This window comes from Ovis canadensis, chromosome 13, assembly GCF_042477335.2.
Source record: "Ovis canadensis isolate MfBH-ARS-UI-01 breed Bighorn chromosome 13, ARS-UI_OviCan_v2, whole genome shotgun sequence".
In the NCBI taxonomy this organism is placed as follows: Eukaryota; Metazoa; Chordata; class Mammalia; order Artiodactyla; family Bovidae; genus Ovis; species Ovis canadensis.
The window spans coordinates 56,947,396-56,962,874 of record NC_091257.1 but is presented as its reverse complement, the minus strand read 5'-3'; the positions used below and the strand labels follow the sequence as shown (position 1 = coordinate 56,962,874).

Sequence of the window (15,479 nt, the reverse complement as noted above, 5' to 3'; positions counted from 1 at the left end):
AATTCTGTGTTTGACTGTGTTTCTATGGACCATTTTCTGCTTCTCTTCCCTTCACCAGGTGAAGGAGTTTGACTCCATCTCCCGCCTGGACCAGTGGCTCACGACCATGCTGCTGCGCATCAAGAAATCCATCCAGGGGGACGGGGAGGGGGACGGAGACCTCAAGTGAGGCACAGTGTCCCTGCGGCATGCCGCCGAGTCCTTGTTCATTTTGCGTTAGGGCCAGTGATCATTGTGGGATGCCCATTCAACGGCTTCATTTCGTTGCACATGAGCCTGACGATGTGTGTGTGTGTGTGTTTAAGCCGCCGCGTGTGTCACCGTGCTGTGGGCGGGTGGGCCGCTCTTATGCGTATTGTGAGTGTGTGACGGGCTGCCTCCCGCTTGTCAGAGTCCCCAGAGTTTTCCAAGAACTGCTCCAGAATCTTCCTCCTTGGTATTTCAGTATGTGCAGAGCTTGTGTTTCATTTTGCCACGTTTTTATGTCCCTTTCCCTGGACTTGGTACCCAACCCAGTTGTTGTAATAGATGCTTTGCATGTTCTCTGTGAACCTGCACCTTGGTGGATTCTCTAAACGTGTTTGTTTAGTGTAGGATGGTTGTTCGGAATGCATTTATGACTTTCCTCATTAGAATTATTTATCCTTTTTGTTATCTCGTGATTCTTTTGATGGTGCCAGTGACCCGTTTCCCTGCTCTTGTGTATTGTTCTGTAGCTGATGTGCACGTGAGAATTCAGGTCAGCCAGGCCTGCTGGCTGCTTGCAGTGGGGATGAGGGAGCTTCCTGACACAGCCTGCTCATGTGTGTGGCCGTGTGGAGGTGAACCTGAGCTCATAAGGGCACTGTGCGTGAGATCTAGGAGAGACAGGTGTCTTCCTTTCCTGGAGGGAGTGTCCACTTCTAGTTGGGGCAGGACCCTTGCTTCACCTTCACAGAAAGGTGTTTGAACTGGCATATCCCTTTCCTTTCATGTTCACACACTTTGAGAGGGCACCCCGTGTGCCCCCTTGTGTACATCCTCACCAGAGCCGGGAGGTTAGCTCAGTCGAAGCTTGTATGTTACTCATTTTCATTTTTAATTGTCTGCCATTCATTTTATCTGTTAATTGGACACGATGGGCTTGGTGGGCTGAGTACAGTATAGTTTACTGCACCATCAGGAAAGAGCCCCAGTGAGCTTCTGAGGGGACCTGTCCTTAGCTGATGGATTATCTGGTGTATTTGAATTCTATCCTATTGTTTTGACTTATATATGTGTGCTATTGACCTGTGAACTTAATCCCTGCCCTTGATGTTACGTGCTAATAACCTTGTGCTTTAGACGTGCTCTTGTTTCCTGAATCTCTTCTAAGTGATTTGTTTGATGTGCATTTATTGCTAGGTAATGGCAGTGTTGACAGATAAATGGGATTTCCTATGTCCTGTCAGATGTTAACTGGTATTTGAAAGGTGTTGAATTTTTGGATGGCCAGCAACTGGGATTCAAAGGTGCTGTTGGGCAGAAATAGAGAGTGGGTCCAGGTTGAGGGCTGAGCTGGGAGGAAGGTTTGGGGATGGGGAACAAGTCCGACTAGGAGGGAGGAGAAAGTGGCAGAAAGGAGGCTGAGAAGGACCAGCGGAGGCCTGATCGTGGAGCAGCCCTGTGGGCAGCTGTGAGGATTCGGTGGCTGTAGTTGTGGAGTCATCTATGTGGCCTGGGCTGGTGGAAAGGAGGGGCAGTGGTGGCTCTATCCCAGCGCACAGGGCAGTCGCAGTGGACCAGGAGACATGGGGTACTCTGACCTTGGACCCTGGTATCCAGTGAGGATTCCTTCTTTCCTTCAAAGGTCTGGGATCCTTAAAAGAAAGCTGGCTGTTGGTTATGGTCCATTTTGGAACAGAGCCTGCTTAGTACTTCTTCACTTTCTATCAGAACCTTTTAAGAAGAAAACACTTAGAGAAGTGGGGTTTTGTTGCTCTACGTGATTCAGTGCCCAGCCTGTCAGAAGCACACGGGTGAGATGAGCGTGTGTCTGCCGGCTGCAGGCCTGCCTACCCAGGGGTCGGTAACCCTCCCTGCCAGTCATGTACTTTTGTCGCTGGTCTGGAAAGTCTGCTTCCACTTGTTAAGGAAACTTGTGGTCTGACCACGTAAAGGAAAAACCAAATGACGTTTGTTTATTAGCTTTTTATCCTGATCCCCTGACAGACCCCTGTCTGAAGATCTGTGGTTTTGAGAAATACTGTTGGCACCATTTTCAGTCCCTGGGATGGGAAGATCCCCTGGAGAAAGGACAGCCACCTACTGCAGTATTCTGGCCTGGAGAATCCTATGGACTGTATCGTCCACGGGGTTGAAGGGTTGGGACACGCCTGAGCCACCCTCACTTTTATCACATCAGAGTTGGTATGTTGAACACTAGGACCAGTGCCTGAGTTAAGATGCTTTTGTTTTTAATATTTCACATGAAAAAGTAAAAAATAATTGTAATGGCTAGAACAGACCACTAGAACATAAAAGTGAGAAGAAAAACATCCCAGGAACAGCTCCAGGCTTCCTCCCTAGAAACATTCCATCAGAGTGGGCAGTGCTGTGACTCATAGCGGTGACTTCCAGCATTTATAAATCGTTATTTATGAACAAAATATAATGACTATGTTACAGTCTTCATATTTTAGCAAGTCATGTTTAGTTCATTGTTAAGAGTTAAAATTTCTTATGGGAAAGCTTTGCTTTTTGTGGCAACGTTTTTCTAGCTTGTGTGAACTTCTTTTTTACTGAATGATTTGGAAGCAGTGTCCTTGCACAGCCGTGACCGTGTGTGACAGTGCCCCTGTAACCACAGCGTGTGCGTTTCTTGTTTCCTCTGACACCATGTGTTTCAGATGCCCAGAGTCAACCCCCAGGGCTTCTGCGGCGGGCCTGGGCCTCTCTTCCCTGGGGCTATCGGGGAGGGTGTATTATGAAAACTCACCCTGGATGATAAATCCACCTTCACAGAGTCTGTGTATTTTGTGTGAACCTGTACAGTAAATAAAGTCCCAGTTATGAGCAGCGTGGTGTGTCTTTCCTGGCTGGTTTGCACAGGTCAGGGCTGGCTTCTCATTCTGGAAGGTGTCCCCGGGCAGTGGGCATGGCTGTCCGGGCTCTGTGAAGACCCATCCTGTCTGTTGGTGCCACTGCTGGTCTGCCGAGGGCTCTGCAGTCTCCACATTCCCATCCTTGCTGCTGCCAGGTCAGGGAGCTCCGACAAGGTTCAGGGAGGGGCGGCGCCTTGGTGGCAGAGGCCAACATTCAGTCTGTCTTGGCGGAGCCACGTTGACTTGGTGCTCAGTGCCTCGGTCAGGTCCCTCAAAGATCATTCGAGGCAAACTCACAATGAATAGACTAACACGTGATCCCATGTAGGAGCTCTGCCCCGTCGTTGATCCTCAAGGTAAGTTTCTTATTCAGATGCCTCTCTTAGAATCTTTGTTTCCTAACAGAAGCCCTTGTGGTGGGTTTGGCCAGCCTCGGGGAGGGTCCCATAGCCCCTTGCCGGTGGAGGGAAGTGGGCAGTTGCTAGGCATCAGCTGGGTCTGACTGATATGCCACCTGGCCCTGTGCCTGTACCCTCCTGCCTGCCTTGGTGCTTGTGGACAAATCGCCTTTCACCTTAAGCAACAGGAACACCATCAAGTTAAGGGGACAGGCACTCTTTTGGTCTCAAAAAATGTCCTTGCTGTGGCAAGGTACGTGACATGCCAGTTAAAGAGTTTAAATTACAACTCACACTCACATTGGTCAGTTTAGGTGACTGTCTTCAGTAAAACCACGTATCTGTGAAGGTCATCTTTAAGAAAGGTCTTTCCTTACCACCTGGTCAAATTTATTTTCAAAGTCTGTACAACAAATTTTGGGTAAAAGCAGAGGCAGGGGAAGCTCTGGAGTTTGGGCTGACTGCATCTTCCACACGAAGGCTAGGTGCAAAATGGCCCCTTTGGGTAGCATGTCCAGAGGGTCTGGGGCTGATACTGACCTGGCAATACAGCACCCACATGGGGAGAAACGGAGATGTCCCCAGATCCCTGAGATGCACCTTCAGCAGTTTAGGAAGCAGCCCTCCCCTCCCTTCCGCTCCCCAGAAGCAGACAGACAAGTGACTGTAGACAGAGGAGGCTTTGTGGAGCAGACTCACCATGGCCGTGACGAGGCTGGGCCTGTGCACAGGGCCGGGCTGGTCACATCTCAGAACAAGTACAGCAGACAGGGTTGGTGAGACTCTCGAAGGACCAGAAAATGCAAATACCTGTTTCAGTCAGGAATCTGATTTCTACAGAACATGAATTCTAATCATGGAAATAAACAGCCTTGCAAAACTATTTTTACAAAACAAACATTTATTAACACATAAAACTTTTGTAGAATCTCTAAAACAAATTCAAGACAAAAATTAATTCCAGTAGGTAACAAAATAATCTATTATTTAAATTCCTTCTCGTTAAGATGACTTTATCCCATAAAACAGTTCATCAGCGGGCAGGTTCGTTCTGTTGAGAGAAAACGTGTGTGAAAATAACTTCTGTTCTGTAAATACAAGAGGGTGTTGCTGTCACAGCAGGAGACGCGTGGGACTCAGTACCCCAGGAGCAGGCGTGTGGCCTGTCAGCCCCCAGGGCACCGTCCGCGTTTTATGGGGAAGAAAGCATCTTGGGTCTTCTTTCTGGCGTTTCGTGCACCTGTGTCTCCATCTTGGACTTAAACATACAGTACCTTTCTCTTAGAAAATGAGTGTTTTCACAGCAAGTTTAATAAATTAAAATTTAAGAAAAAGAGCGACTAGTGACAGAGGAATTCTTTGCTTTTGATCTGGGTCACCTGTGAGTCAAAGCACTGTGCACACGGTGAACCGCCCTTGCCAGTGGGTCAAGAACCAGGCTGGGGCGGGATACAAATGCCACTTGGGCAAGAGTGGCCAGCGTGAGACAGGCACATTTAAGACAAGGCTGGCCATTCCGTGGTCCACTGTTAAGGCTAATCAGAGAGGAAGGAGCGTGTGGAGGCGCTTGGTCCCTGCTGCCCAATCTGCTCATGCTCCCAGGGGAACGTGTGTCAGTGACTTGCCTGTGTCAGGCTCCTCACGCATTAATGAAAACACTGGGTTTCTGAAAATCACAGAAATGAAGTAAAAGTCTAGCAAAACTACCAATACTCTTGTGTTCTTAGATTTGCCACAACCACTGCATTGCTGCTTATGGATAAAATAACTACACTATGTTTCAAGTGTTCTCAGCCCCTGGCTTTTTTCACACCTCTTTGCGAAAACTACTCCACTGTTTTCTGCTAGTCTTTGGTAGGACAGCTTTTACCTAATTGGGTTTTTAGGAAGGAAACCTGATGGCCACATTTCACTTCAAGTCATTTTAATGACCAACTTCCTAGTTGCATGTGTGCTATGAGCAGCTACCTGGCAAGCGTTCGGTTTAGTGCCTACAAGCAGGGTGGGGGCCAAGTGCTGTCGTTCATCTCCAGCCCAGAGCATCTCTGATGGGCTTCAGTTTGACAGGAAAGAAACAGCTGAAAATAAATATGTGTTCCCAGTTTTCTTTCACCTTGGTAGAAAAATAGCTTTAAAGTATCAGAAACAAACCTACACAAAGCCTAAGGCAGCAAGCTGGTACACAGTTCCAGGAGCAGGGTTGGCGCTCTGCCCCATGACTAAGCTGAGCAGTAACCGCGGCCTTGTGAGTGTCAGGGTTGCTGGGCATCAGGGCGCTGCCACCAGAGGTCTGTGAGGCGACGCTAACTGCCTTGTTTGCTGATGAAGTGTGGCTGAGGTCATGCGGGTCAGGATTTCTAAGGGAAAGCTTGAGAAGTGACTTGATAGCGACGTGCAAGTAGCAGTTCAGAAAACTGTGGAAGCCATCCTTGCCTGCTTCTTGGCCCCTGACGAAAGCTCACATCCAGCCCTCCCGTGCAAGTGCAGGCTGGAACCCTCCAGGCAGGTGACCCCGCTCCAGTCCACGTGGGTCAGAGAGCAGAGCTATGTGGGCCTGGCTCTGTCTGTGGTGTCAGCTCGCTAAGCTCACTGATGGCAGTGGCCAGCAGCGTGTCCTGGGACCCCACGGGGCCGTCGGACTTGCAGGCTGGGTCTGCGGGGCTGTCCTCATGCATGGCAGGCATGCTGCCTTGGACGGTGGCCAGGTTGTGAAAATGGCCATTTTCTGCAAAAGACAGCAATTTATCGGAGAGTTTGGACGGCACGTACTCGTCATCAGGCTGCTCAGTCTTGTGGCCGTCGCCGTTCTTCGGAGAGCCGTCCACGATGACCAGGAAGGACTTCCACGGAGTCGTCTTATCATGGATCTGCGGAGCAAGCACACAACAGCGGTCACCCACGTGTCCCTGCCCAGGGTCTACAGACCCCTGGTTCACAGCCACTTGTCACTGGGCCTGACAGCCTTCACCCATCAGACCCGTCTTCACCGCGGTCCCCGTCAGAATGGACTCGGCCAGCACCAGGCCCCCCCCCTCCCGGACGGAGGGCCCCAGGGCAGGAGAACGGGCACTCTGCCATCCAGGGCTGCGCAGCTGGAAGCAGCACCCCGGGGCCAGCCTGGCTCACCGAGGTGTGCCGCCGCAACGTGGACTTGTCGGTGAATGCCCGCCCGCACGCGTTGCACATGAACGGCTTCTCCCCTGTGTGGATCCGGTGGTGGCGCTGGAGGGCGTTGAGCTGCGTGAACTGCTTGCCGCACTGGTCACAGCAGTATGGCCGCTCCCCTGAGGGGAAGGGATGGAGGGAGGGGGAAGGGAGGGGAAGGGGCTGCCTATTGCTCTGTGGCAGTACGGTGGCACCCCCCGCCCCCCCCACCCCCGCCACAGCAGGGCCACAGGAGCACACGCCCCCCCGCCACAAGGGGCCCCGGGGGCCGTGGCCTCACCCACAGCTGGTGCAGTGGCTGCAGGCAGCTCACCTACTTTCTAGTCACACCTGACCATGCACACGTGTGGTGTCCCAAAAAGACATGCACACCGTCACCCCTAGTTCTAATCTGAAGGTTTGAAAATGTTCACATGTCCACATCTGTGTACACGTTAGACCTTTCCAGTTTGTCAGAGAAACTAGAAACTCAGGAAAGTTTTAAATGCTATTAAAGCATATAATGTAAAGTTAAAATTGCAAATAATTTTTCAATAAAACCTTCAGGATGTTTTCTTGCACACTGACCTCCCATCTCTGGCGACACTCCAGCCATACCTGTGTGGACTTTGATATGCTGGTAAAGTGAATTCCGCTGAGCAAAAGTCCTGAAACAAACTTCACATTTAAAGGGTTTGGACCCAGTATGGATCCTATTGTGATGTTTTAAATACTCCTTGGAAGCAAAACTCTTGCCACACGTTTCACACATGAAAGGCCTCTCACCTACACAGAGAGAGGAGACAGGGAGTTAGATGTGACACAGGCAGGAGGACCAGGTCCACCCTCCGAAGTGCCCCGACAGGCTGCGGGCTACCTTCTCTTGTGAAAACTACTCGGAAACATCTACTCAGGTACAGTGCTTGCTACCCAAAGTTGGTGGAATTGCCCACTGGAAATCCCCAGAAAGATTCCAGTAGATTAGGATGAAAGAGCACGTCCAGCCAGCTCACATTTTGGAAATGCAGTCATTCCCAAACAAGAACAGTCTGCTGGAAAAGTTGGACTTTTCCACAGGGCTGTGGTGGGTCTCTAGCAGACGCCCTTCCGGAAGGGAGCGGAGTCTGTGGTGAGCACACGTGGCTGTCGTGGAGCAGCGACCGCCCACCTGGGCAGGTGAGAAGCAGGAGGGCGTCCACCCTCCAACGCTGTGCAGTCTGCACCCCAGACTCCTCTGTTAGGTTTGCCCTGATTTCTCAAACGCCAAAACTGGCTTCAATAAAATCTGAACATATTAGCAAGTCCATCAAATGACCAGTTCTAACTGAATGCTTCAGTGTGACCTGACTCCCTCCTCCACTCTGATCAGACACCACTTCTGCTTTTTCAGTCTAGTAGTTCACATCATTTAGTGGCTCACCTGTCTCACCATCGGAACTTGAGGCTCACAGGACAGTGCAGAGAAGTAAACACTTTTAAATGCAGGCAGGAAAAAACTGGGCTTGTGTGATAAGCACAATACCCAACAGCTGGACTCCCCGGGGCTCTGACCCCAGGAGCACTGCGCAGAATCAGAATGGAGAGCTTAAACGTTCTCCCTTGCATGATGAAATTATACCACAAAACTTCTGACAACCCCATAATTCCACCACTTCAACACCTCATAACTCTTAAGTCTGCAGGTTTTCAGGAAAGCTGGGATTCACTGTATGCTTCATTGTGAATCTCAAGTTGACAACCAAGCACAGGCATTTTTCGTAATCATTCAGAGACCTTAGGCCGAAAGGCTTGGTCCTGGGTGGGACGGGGTGGATTTACCCGATTATTGAACCACTTTCTTGGGGCTGGACGGTCCATTTGTTCCTGATGCTGTGTTACTAGAAACAGCAAGAATGGAGATAACAGCATATGGCTTTCCCCACATTCTGAGCAGTTTCTTTGAGAAAGATTCTTGGAAAGGGAACTTGGGGCTGAAACACCAGGCTACCTCTGGATGCCTCGGACACAGGACCAGCAGTACACAAAGGTCATGGCCATGGGCACATGGTACTGGAGGCAGTGGGCATATTTTATTCATTTACTTGTGCTCACTTACTAGATGAGGAAGCAAATCCCGGCTTTAACCTGAACCCCAGGCAGACAGCAACATCTAAACTAATAAACTGCAGTTTCCCTCCTACAGGAAAGATATTCAATCAGCAGCATATTTACCTGTGTGACACCTTTTATGATAAATCAGCATGTGGTTCTGAGTGAATCTTGCACCACATTCATCACAGACAAAAGGTTTTTCCCCCGTGTGAATTCTGAAACCATAAGAGTAATTCAGATTGTGTTCCAAAGCTCACTCTGCATCACCAAGCTCCTCCCTCCCCTGCAGAAACCCTTTGCTCCACAAGCCCAAATGTGAAGGAATTAAAGGTAGTGAGGCCCAGGACTCTCAGCCCCAAGTCAGTCTCTGCCTGAGGCAAGACTGCCAAGTCCTGCCGGACACAGAGCCTGCCAAATAGGCCGTGTGGTTAGTGGTGCCCCACATGCAGGCAGAGGCCGAACCTCCACAGATTAAGACACTCAATAGCACCACATGGTATTTATAAAACTGCCTCATTAAGAACAGTCACCTAGACTGACAAAGAACCATGTGGTCAAAACCTTTACTGTTAACACATGAAGCCAGCTGGTCCCCAGGGCACACATGTCAGCCCTGCACGTCGGGGCAAGAACGGAGTGACCATCACCACGTTTCCTGAGCCCTTCCTGAGCCAGGCTGGGGCAGGAAAAGGACAATGAACACCCACCTACCACCCCCAGACTGGCCCAGGGAGAGGGCAGATCTCGGGGAGAGTGGAAAACTGCTTTGTCTGAATTTCAAGTATAAGTACTGAACATCAGAAGGGAATTTATTTAAAAACTGAATGTCACCTACCTGTACTTCAGAATCAATACATGGAATCCCTAACTGTCCTAACCCTGGAGCTTATCAGACTGACAGGTGGCAGGCACTCTCCACACCCAGAGAAGTGTCCCTCCGCTTAAGTCTCCAGGGAGACTGTGCCACCTGACTGGTCTCAGGCCAGGGTCCCAAAGTAAGGCGGTCTGGGGTCTCTGGCCCGACTCAGCAGAGGTGATGGGGGGCTGTAAGGGATGGAGAGGGGCCCCTGAGCCTGAACGGGGGGCTGGGGTCCCCATCAGCCCAGGCCCCACCCAGAGAGCGCCATCCCCGCATCTCTGTCTCCAGGGAGAACCCAGACAATGGAAGCAGCCCCCGACTTCGAGAAGGAGCAACCGAACAGTGACCCCTCCAGGGAGAGGGGACCACGCCGGCCGCCCACGCCTCCACGCCCACCCCAGGCCTACCTCAGGTGGGTCTTGAGGGCTGACGGCTGCGAGAAGGTGGCCGGGCACTCGGAGCAGCCGTAGGGCTTGTGGCCGGTGTGCGTGCGCTCGTGCAACCGCAGCGCCGTCTTGGAGCTCAGGCCCTTGCCGCACTGCTGGCACTGGTGCCGCTCGCCGCCGCCCTCGTGCACCTGCACCACGTGCCGCTTCACGTCCTTCTTCCTCTTGAACTTCTTGCCGCACAGCTCGCACGGGAAGTGGCGCTCGCTGCTGTGCACGTGCCGCTGGTGGCCCTTCAGGTTGCAGCGGTTGGCAAAGGTCTGGCCGCAGGTGTCGCAGCGGTGCACCACCTCGGTGGCCACGCCGTGGTGGAGCCGCACGTGCTTCAGGAAGCTCTTCTCGTACAAGAAGGCCTTCTCACAGCGCGTACACTGGAAGTTGCTCCTCCGCCGACCCGGGCCCTCTTCTCCCTCCTCCTCCTCGTCCCCCTCCTCACCTCGCCCCACTTTGGGCGGCGCGGCCTCCGCCCCTGCCCCAGCCTCGCTGTCCTCCTCGTCCTTCGTGATTGCTTCTTTCTCGGTTTCCAGGGCTTCTGGGCTGGGCTCCCGGGGGCCCCCGCAGCCCCCCATGTCCTGCTCAGCACTCTTCTGCTGCTCCCGGAGTCGGCGCGTGTACTTCTTTTTAGGGATTTCCACGAACACCTTCCTCCCGGCCAGCCGCCCACTGGCCCTTCTGAGCTTGGGGTAGGGGGGCTTAGCCACCTCTTTCCTCTTGTCTGGCTTCTCCCTGGACTTCCTCGGGGTCAGATCTGGCAACAGACCATTGCTGATTCTCTCTGCTGGGGGATCCAAAGAACTGGCAACCCCATTGGCCAGAGGGCCATCAGTGGCCACCCCTGCCCAGGCCTCAGGGGCGAGAGCAGCTGTAACCTGGGCGCCGCTGCTCCCTTCTGCCTCCTGAGACTCTGAGAAATTCTGCAACTCCAAAAGTACCGACTCTAACATCTGCTTCTTCAGCTGAAAACAAGTTTCGGATAAGTCCAAACACTTCAGCTTTTCCGCCATTTCCAGCATGCGCTGTACCCGGTCTTCCTCGACCTGTACCTTGGCCGTGTAGACAAACTCAAGAAAGGAAGCAAAGTCGGCTACCTGCACTTCGTCTAAGTAGACGTTAGTCCTGGCACCATCCACAGTCTTCTCGTTAAGGAACACTTCCTTAAAAAACTTGCTGGTGGCTGCCAGCACTGCCTTGTGGGCCATGAATTCCTCCCGGACGCCCTGGTATTCCACGCTGACGGTCACGTCACACAGGTGACCCAGCAGGCGGAGCTGGTGCATCTCATGCAGGAGGTTGATTGGGGAGGACTTGGATTCTAGCAGGACCGCACCACTCTCCATGTTTCTTCTTCCCAGAAACACCTTTGAACACAAACCAAGAATTATTCATGCACAGCAACCTCCGAAGCAGAAGGAATAAGAACTGTGAGGATTACATATCAGTTCTTTAGAAGATATAAACTGATGAACGACCTAAAAAACCTAACTTTTCTCCCGTACACTTTCAAGTCACACATCACATCTTAGCATTTTTTCTGAAGTCCCAGTGTACCTCCAGAGACATTTGTATGAAAAAAGACTAAGGCTGCCCTAAAGATATTATTAATGAAGTATGTTAAAGCAACAATTTGCTTCTTGAGGTGATTCTGTTATTTGCCTGCAGACCCAGACCTTGTAAACAGAATTTAAAGCAACAATAAATAAGCTGTGCTGCGTTGATCAGGAGGAGGAAATGGCAACTCACTCCAGTATTCTCGCCTGGGAAATCCCATGGACTAGGGAGCCTGGCCGGCTAGAGTCCCCAGGGTTGCAAGAGTCGGACACACGACTTAGCGACCAAAACACAAACGCTTTGATCTGGAAACCAGATAAAATACATGGCCACCACGGTTAGGAAAGCAAACCCTGTCTGACTTTGGAAACAACCGATTGAAGAAAATATCTACTTTCTACGAAGAAAACTTCCTGGAAAGTAGCGGACAATCCATGGCATCTCCACCCCCGGACGCCCGTCCTACTGCACTGGGGCGACCGGGGGCACAGCGCTGGGGTCCAGTTGCGCTACCTGGAGCAGGGCCCTCAGTCCCTCCAGCCACAGAGGCTCCTGGGCTGGAGGCTGGACAGGCCGCCGTTGGAGTGGCAGCCACGCCGGCGGCCCGGCAACCCCGGGGCAGCCTTCGCGGGGGCGCCCCCTGACACGGTCACGGAGCGGCCGGGTCTGACTTGCGCCTCCCCCAGAGCACACCGCCTTCCAGTCGGGCCCGTCCTCCCAGACCCGGCCTCCGTCCCGCCGGTGCGGTCGGGTCCCTAGGTCGGCCTCACCGGTCCCGGTCCAGCCCCTCAGCGCCCTCCGGACGCAGGGGCCGTGGCCGCCTCTCCCCTAGCCCGCCGCCCGCTGAACCGACCCCGACTCCTCGGCGGCTTCCCAGCCCGCGGGTGGCCACTGAGCGCGAGGCGGGGGCCAGGCCTGCCGCCCACCACCCCGCTGGCCGCGTACCCGCAACCTCGCCGCAGCCGCAGACACGCTTCCGAGGACTAGGCCTGGGAACAGACAGACGGACAGACAGGCGGCCCGACGGACGGGGGGCGGGGCACGGGGGTGGGGTCTGCGAGGGCGACACCGATTGGCCGCGTCGGGCCCGGCCTCGCCCCCAGCTGGTAGAGGGGAGGGCCTGCGCAAGCACTGGGGGCGGCGGAAGCCGTTCGGAAAAGTTACGTGATCCGACGCACGCTGCCGCCGCACGCCCTGCCGGCTGCGCAGGATTGCGTCACCCGCCGCGAAGTAGGGTCTGCGCCTGCGCATAACACTGTGCCGGCGGCTCTGAGCTTCTCGCGACGCGGTATGGGGGCGGGGGCAGGGCCGAGAAAGTCACATGCCCCGTGGGGGAGACCCGCGCCTCACGCGCAGGTCCCTCCTCCGAGGCCCCAGCCGGGTGGGCGGACAGTAGGAGGGCGGGGCACCAGATGGGGCGGAGCGTCTGGTGGGTGGGGTCATATGGGCGGGGCGGTGGGAGGGGCAAGGAGGGGCGTGGCGCAGGAAGGGCGGGGCGGTGGGGAGGGGCTTGGCACCTGGAGGGGGCGGGGCGCCGTCATGTGCAGCGGAAATCTGTAGGTCTAGCCCGGCAGCACCGGGCGGAGTCGGGGCTGGGGTCGATGTGGGCTGCAGGCACGCGGGCGGCAGGCGCGCGGGCGGCCAGGAGGTGAGCCGGAGCCTCGTGTGCTCTGAGAGCCCGCGAGCTTCGCGCTCCGGCCACCGCTTCCCGGGGTGTGCGAGCCTTCGGCTGTCCGTAGGCGATCTCGGGGCCTGGGCCGCCCCCGCCCCGTTCCGGAGGCTTCACGTCGCCGCTCCGAACCTCCCTTTGTCTTCATTTGTCCCAGAGGCCCAACATATCCTGGGCCGACCTCTCATCCTGTGTCTTCTGGTTCAGTTTGCACAGTGTACACAACGTCCAGAAACGAGGCAGATCCTCTGCACGGTCCTCGTCTAGAACAAGCACTCTCCTACTGTCTCTGTACCCGTCTGGAAAACATCTGCCTGAAGCGGCTGGGACGTAGTGTGGACCCGGGTAGCAGGGCCCGGGTGCCAGGGTCCAGGCAAGGGCGCCTTAGGCAGCAGCCTCTTTTCCATGTAGTTAGGGCAGGAGGAATGGAAGCCATTGAAAATAACTATCATCCTTCAGTTTCCATGTTTAGGACTATAAGTGCTCAAGTCCATCCCAGAGCGGGAGGCCTCGCCCTGATGATCACAGTGTCACTAGTGGAAGGAGCCCAGGACCAGGAAGACTGGAGGCCGTGTGGCAGAAGACTGAGCTCGGCTTTCCATGGCCCGACGCTTCCTCCACACGGGGCACATGTCACACGCCCTCCCTGCCCCCTGGCACTGTGCCCACCTGCCCTGCCTGGGTGCAGTCAGCGCAGAAGCCTGTGACCTTGGGGAAATGGGTCAGCCGCTATTCACAGTGAAGCCCAAACAAGATAAGCAGTTCCACCATCTGTTCCGCCCTACTTTCTAGCTTCTGATTTCTAGCTTTCTAGCTACCGTACAATCTCTGCTTTCTACTGCAGCTAAAAAAAACATGAGACTCTGCCGGTTCCCTGCCCTCCTCACACACTCGTGGGCTCTTCCTCCCTCCAGGTGCACTAGGAAGTGTATCCCACAGTTGTTCTTCTCAGGAGGATTTCCAGAAGTCATCCCAGTTTCTGGAGGTTGGCCTCAGGGCCAGGTGCATGCCTTGAGAGTTTAGTCTCTCTCCAGACTGGGAGTCTCTTCCCCTCCCTCACCAGGGGCCCTGACTTCCTCCTGCAAACAGATCTCCTCCCAGCAACTCCACCCAAACTGGTCTCAAGTCTCAGGATAATAACAACAGAGCGTGCTACATGGTTACAGAAGGTGGGCCACTACTACACCATTCCCCCATTACTGATGTTAGTCACTACTCACAAAACTCTGAGGGGGTAGTAGTATTACCCCATTATATGAATGAGGAGACTGAGGCAGAGGGAGGTTGGCTAGCTTACCCAAGATCACACAGGGAGAACAAGACAGCTAGGATTGAACCTCCATAACTTAGCTCTGTGCTGGCCACACGCCTCCGCCACTACAGAACAGAGCTGTCTCCTGTCAGATCAGGTAAACATCAAATGGGAACTAGGGAGGGTATGATTAAGTATCAGTAGCATCCTAGATGTTCCATGTCTTGTTTTGTGTGAATCCAAAAGTGAATACTGAGAAGTGTGGTTTCTAAGGTGCTGGGGGGACATAAGTGGGGGGGGGCTTCCTATTAAAGTCCAGCATTCCAGCCCTACTACCTGGCCACATCCCTACCATCTCTCACCTCTGTGCTCTCCTGGTATTGGTCTGCCAGTGACTGCTATGAATACTGGTGTACGAGAATCTGAGTCCGTGCTTTCATTTCTTTGGGGTATGTATCTAGAAGTAGAATTGCTAGACCATATGGTAATTCTGTGTTTAACTTTTTGAGGAACCCCCAACTTACTTTCCATGACAACCACACCATTTTCCATTCCCACCAGCAGTGCATGGGGATTCCAACTTCACATGTTCATTGATGGATGAAAACAACTTTAAGCAAGGGATTTTTACACATACAGTGTATTCAGCATGATGTTCTGTTTATCAAAACTCTCAATAGTTTCAAAAAACAGTCCTCAGTCTTCAAGATGTGTGCCCAAATAAAATGTTTTCAAGAAAAGTGTATATGCTAATGATAGGAGATAGGAAACATACGAACAAATAGCACCTTATTTGTGGAAAGAGTTCAGATTCCATTAAGCCATGTATGTTTTAAAAATACATATATCCTCTTATCATGAGCACCACATTTGGATAAATTTAATTTGGCCACGCACATTTTGAAATCAAGTTTGCTTCAACACAAGATGTCAAATAGACGGCGCACCACTTTTTATAGGACAATTTCATATAAAATGTCACACCACTGCAATCTTACTTTGTCATTAAC

General features: G+C 53.0%; 2 protein-coding genes across 3 annotated transcripts in view; one reads left to right on the top strand and one right to left on the bottom strand.

Moving 5' to 3' along the window:
• The window catches only part of NAPB (NSF attachment protein beta), a 34,709-nt gene extending 32,427 nt beyond the window's left edge, over window positions 1-2,282 (top strand). The window contains exon 11 of the mRNA XM_069546512.1: window positions 59-2,282. Coding sequence (XP_069402613.1) covers window positions 59-169 — 111 coding nt within the window. The 3' untranslated portion in view covers window positions 170-2,282. The remainder of the gene's footprint in view (window positions 1-58) is intronic.
• Window positions 2,283-4,343: 2,061 nt separating this feature from the next.
• On the bottom strand, window positions 4,344-12,575 carry GZF1 (GDNF inducible zinc finger protein 1). 2 transcript variants are annotated; one of them, XM_069546509.1, is made up of 6 exons: window positions 12,494-12,575; window positions 9,962-11,358; window positions 8,816-8,910; window positions 7,223-7,390; window positions 6,587-6,744; window positions 4,344-6,327 (listed from the first exon to the last, which is right to left on the bottom strand). In XM_069546509.1, exons 2-6 carry the CDS (start codon window positions 11,335-11,337, stop codon window positions 5,992-5,994), a joined length of 2,133 nt encoding a protein of 710 aa, XP_069402610.1. In that variant the 5' UTR covers window positions 11,338-11,358; window positions 12,494-12,575; the 3' UTR covers window positions 4,344-5,991. The 2 variants fall into 2 exon arrangements, with proteins under 2 accessions (XP_069402610.1, XP_069402611.1); XM_069546510.1 differs by having other exon boundaries at window positions 12,402-12,527.
• Between the last annotated feature and the right edge of the window lie 2,904 nt (window positions 12,576-15,479).

Bases quoted from the DNA above. Each gene is read 5' to 3' on its own strand.
- GZF1 (XM_069546509.1), bottom strand. From the start codon at position 11,337: ATGGAGAGTGGTGCGGTCCTGCTAGAATCCAAGTCCTCCCCAATCAAC. The intron at 6,745-7,222 runs GTATGGCTGGAG...CCTTCCCCTCAG, and splicing joins GCATATCAAAGTCCACACAG to GGGAGCGGCCATACTGCTGT. The intron at 6,328-6,586 runs GTGAGCCAGGCT...CTTGCTCCGCAG, and splicing joins CGTTGCGGCGGCACACCTCG to ATCCATGATAAGACGACTCC.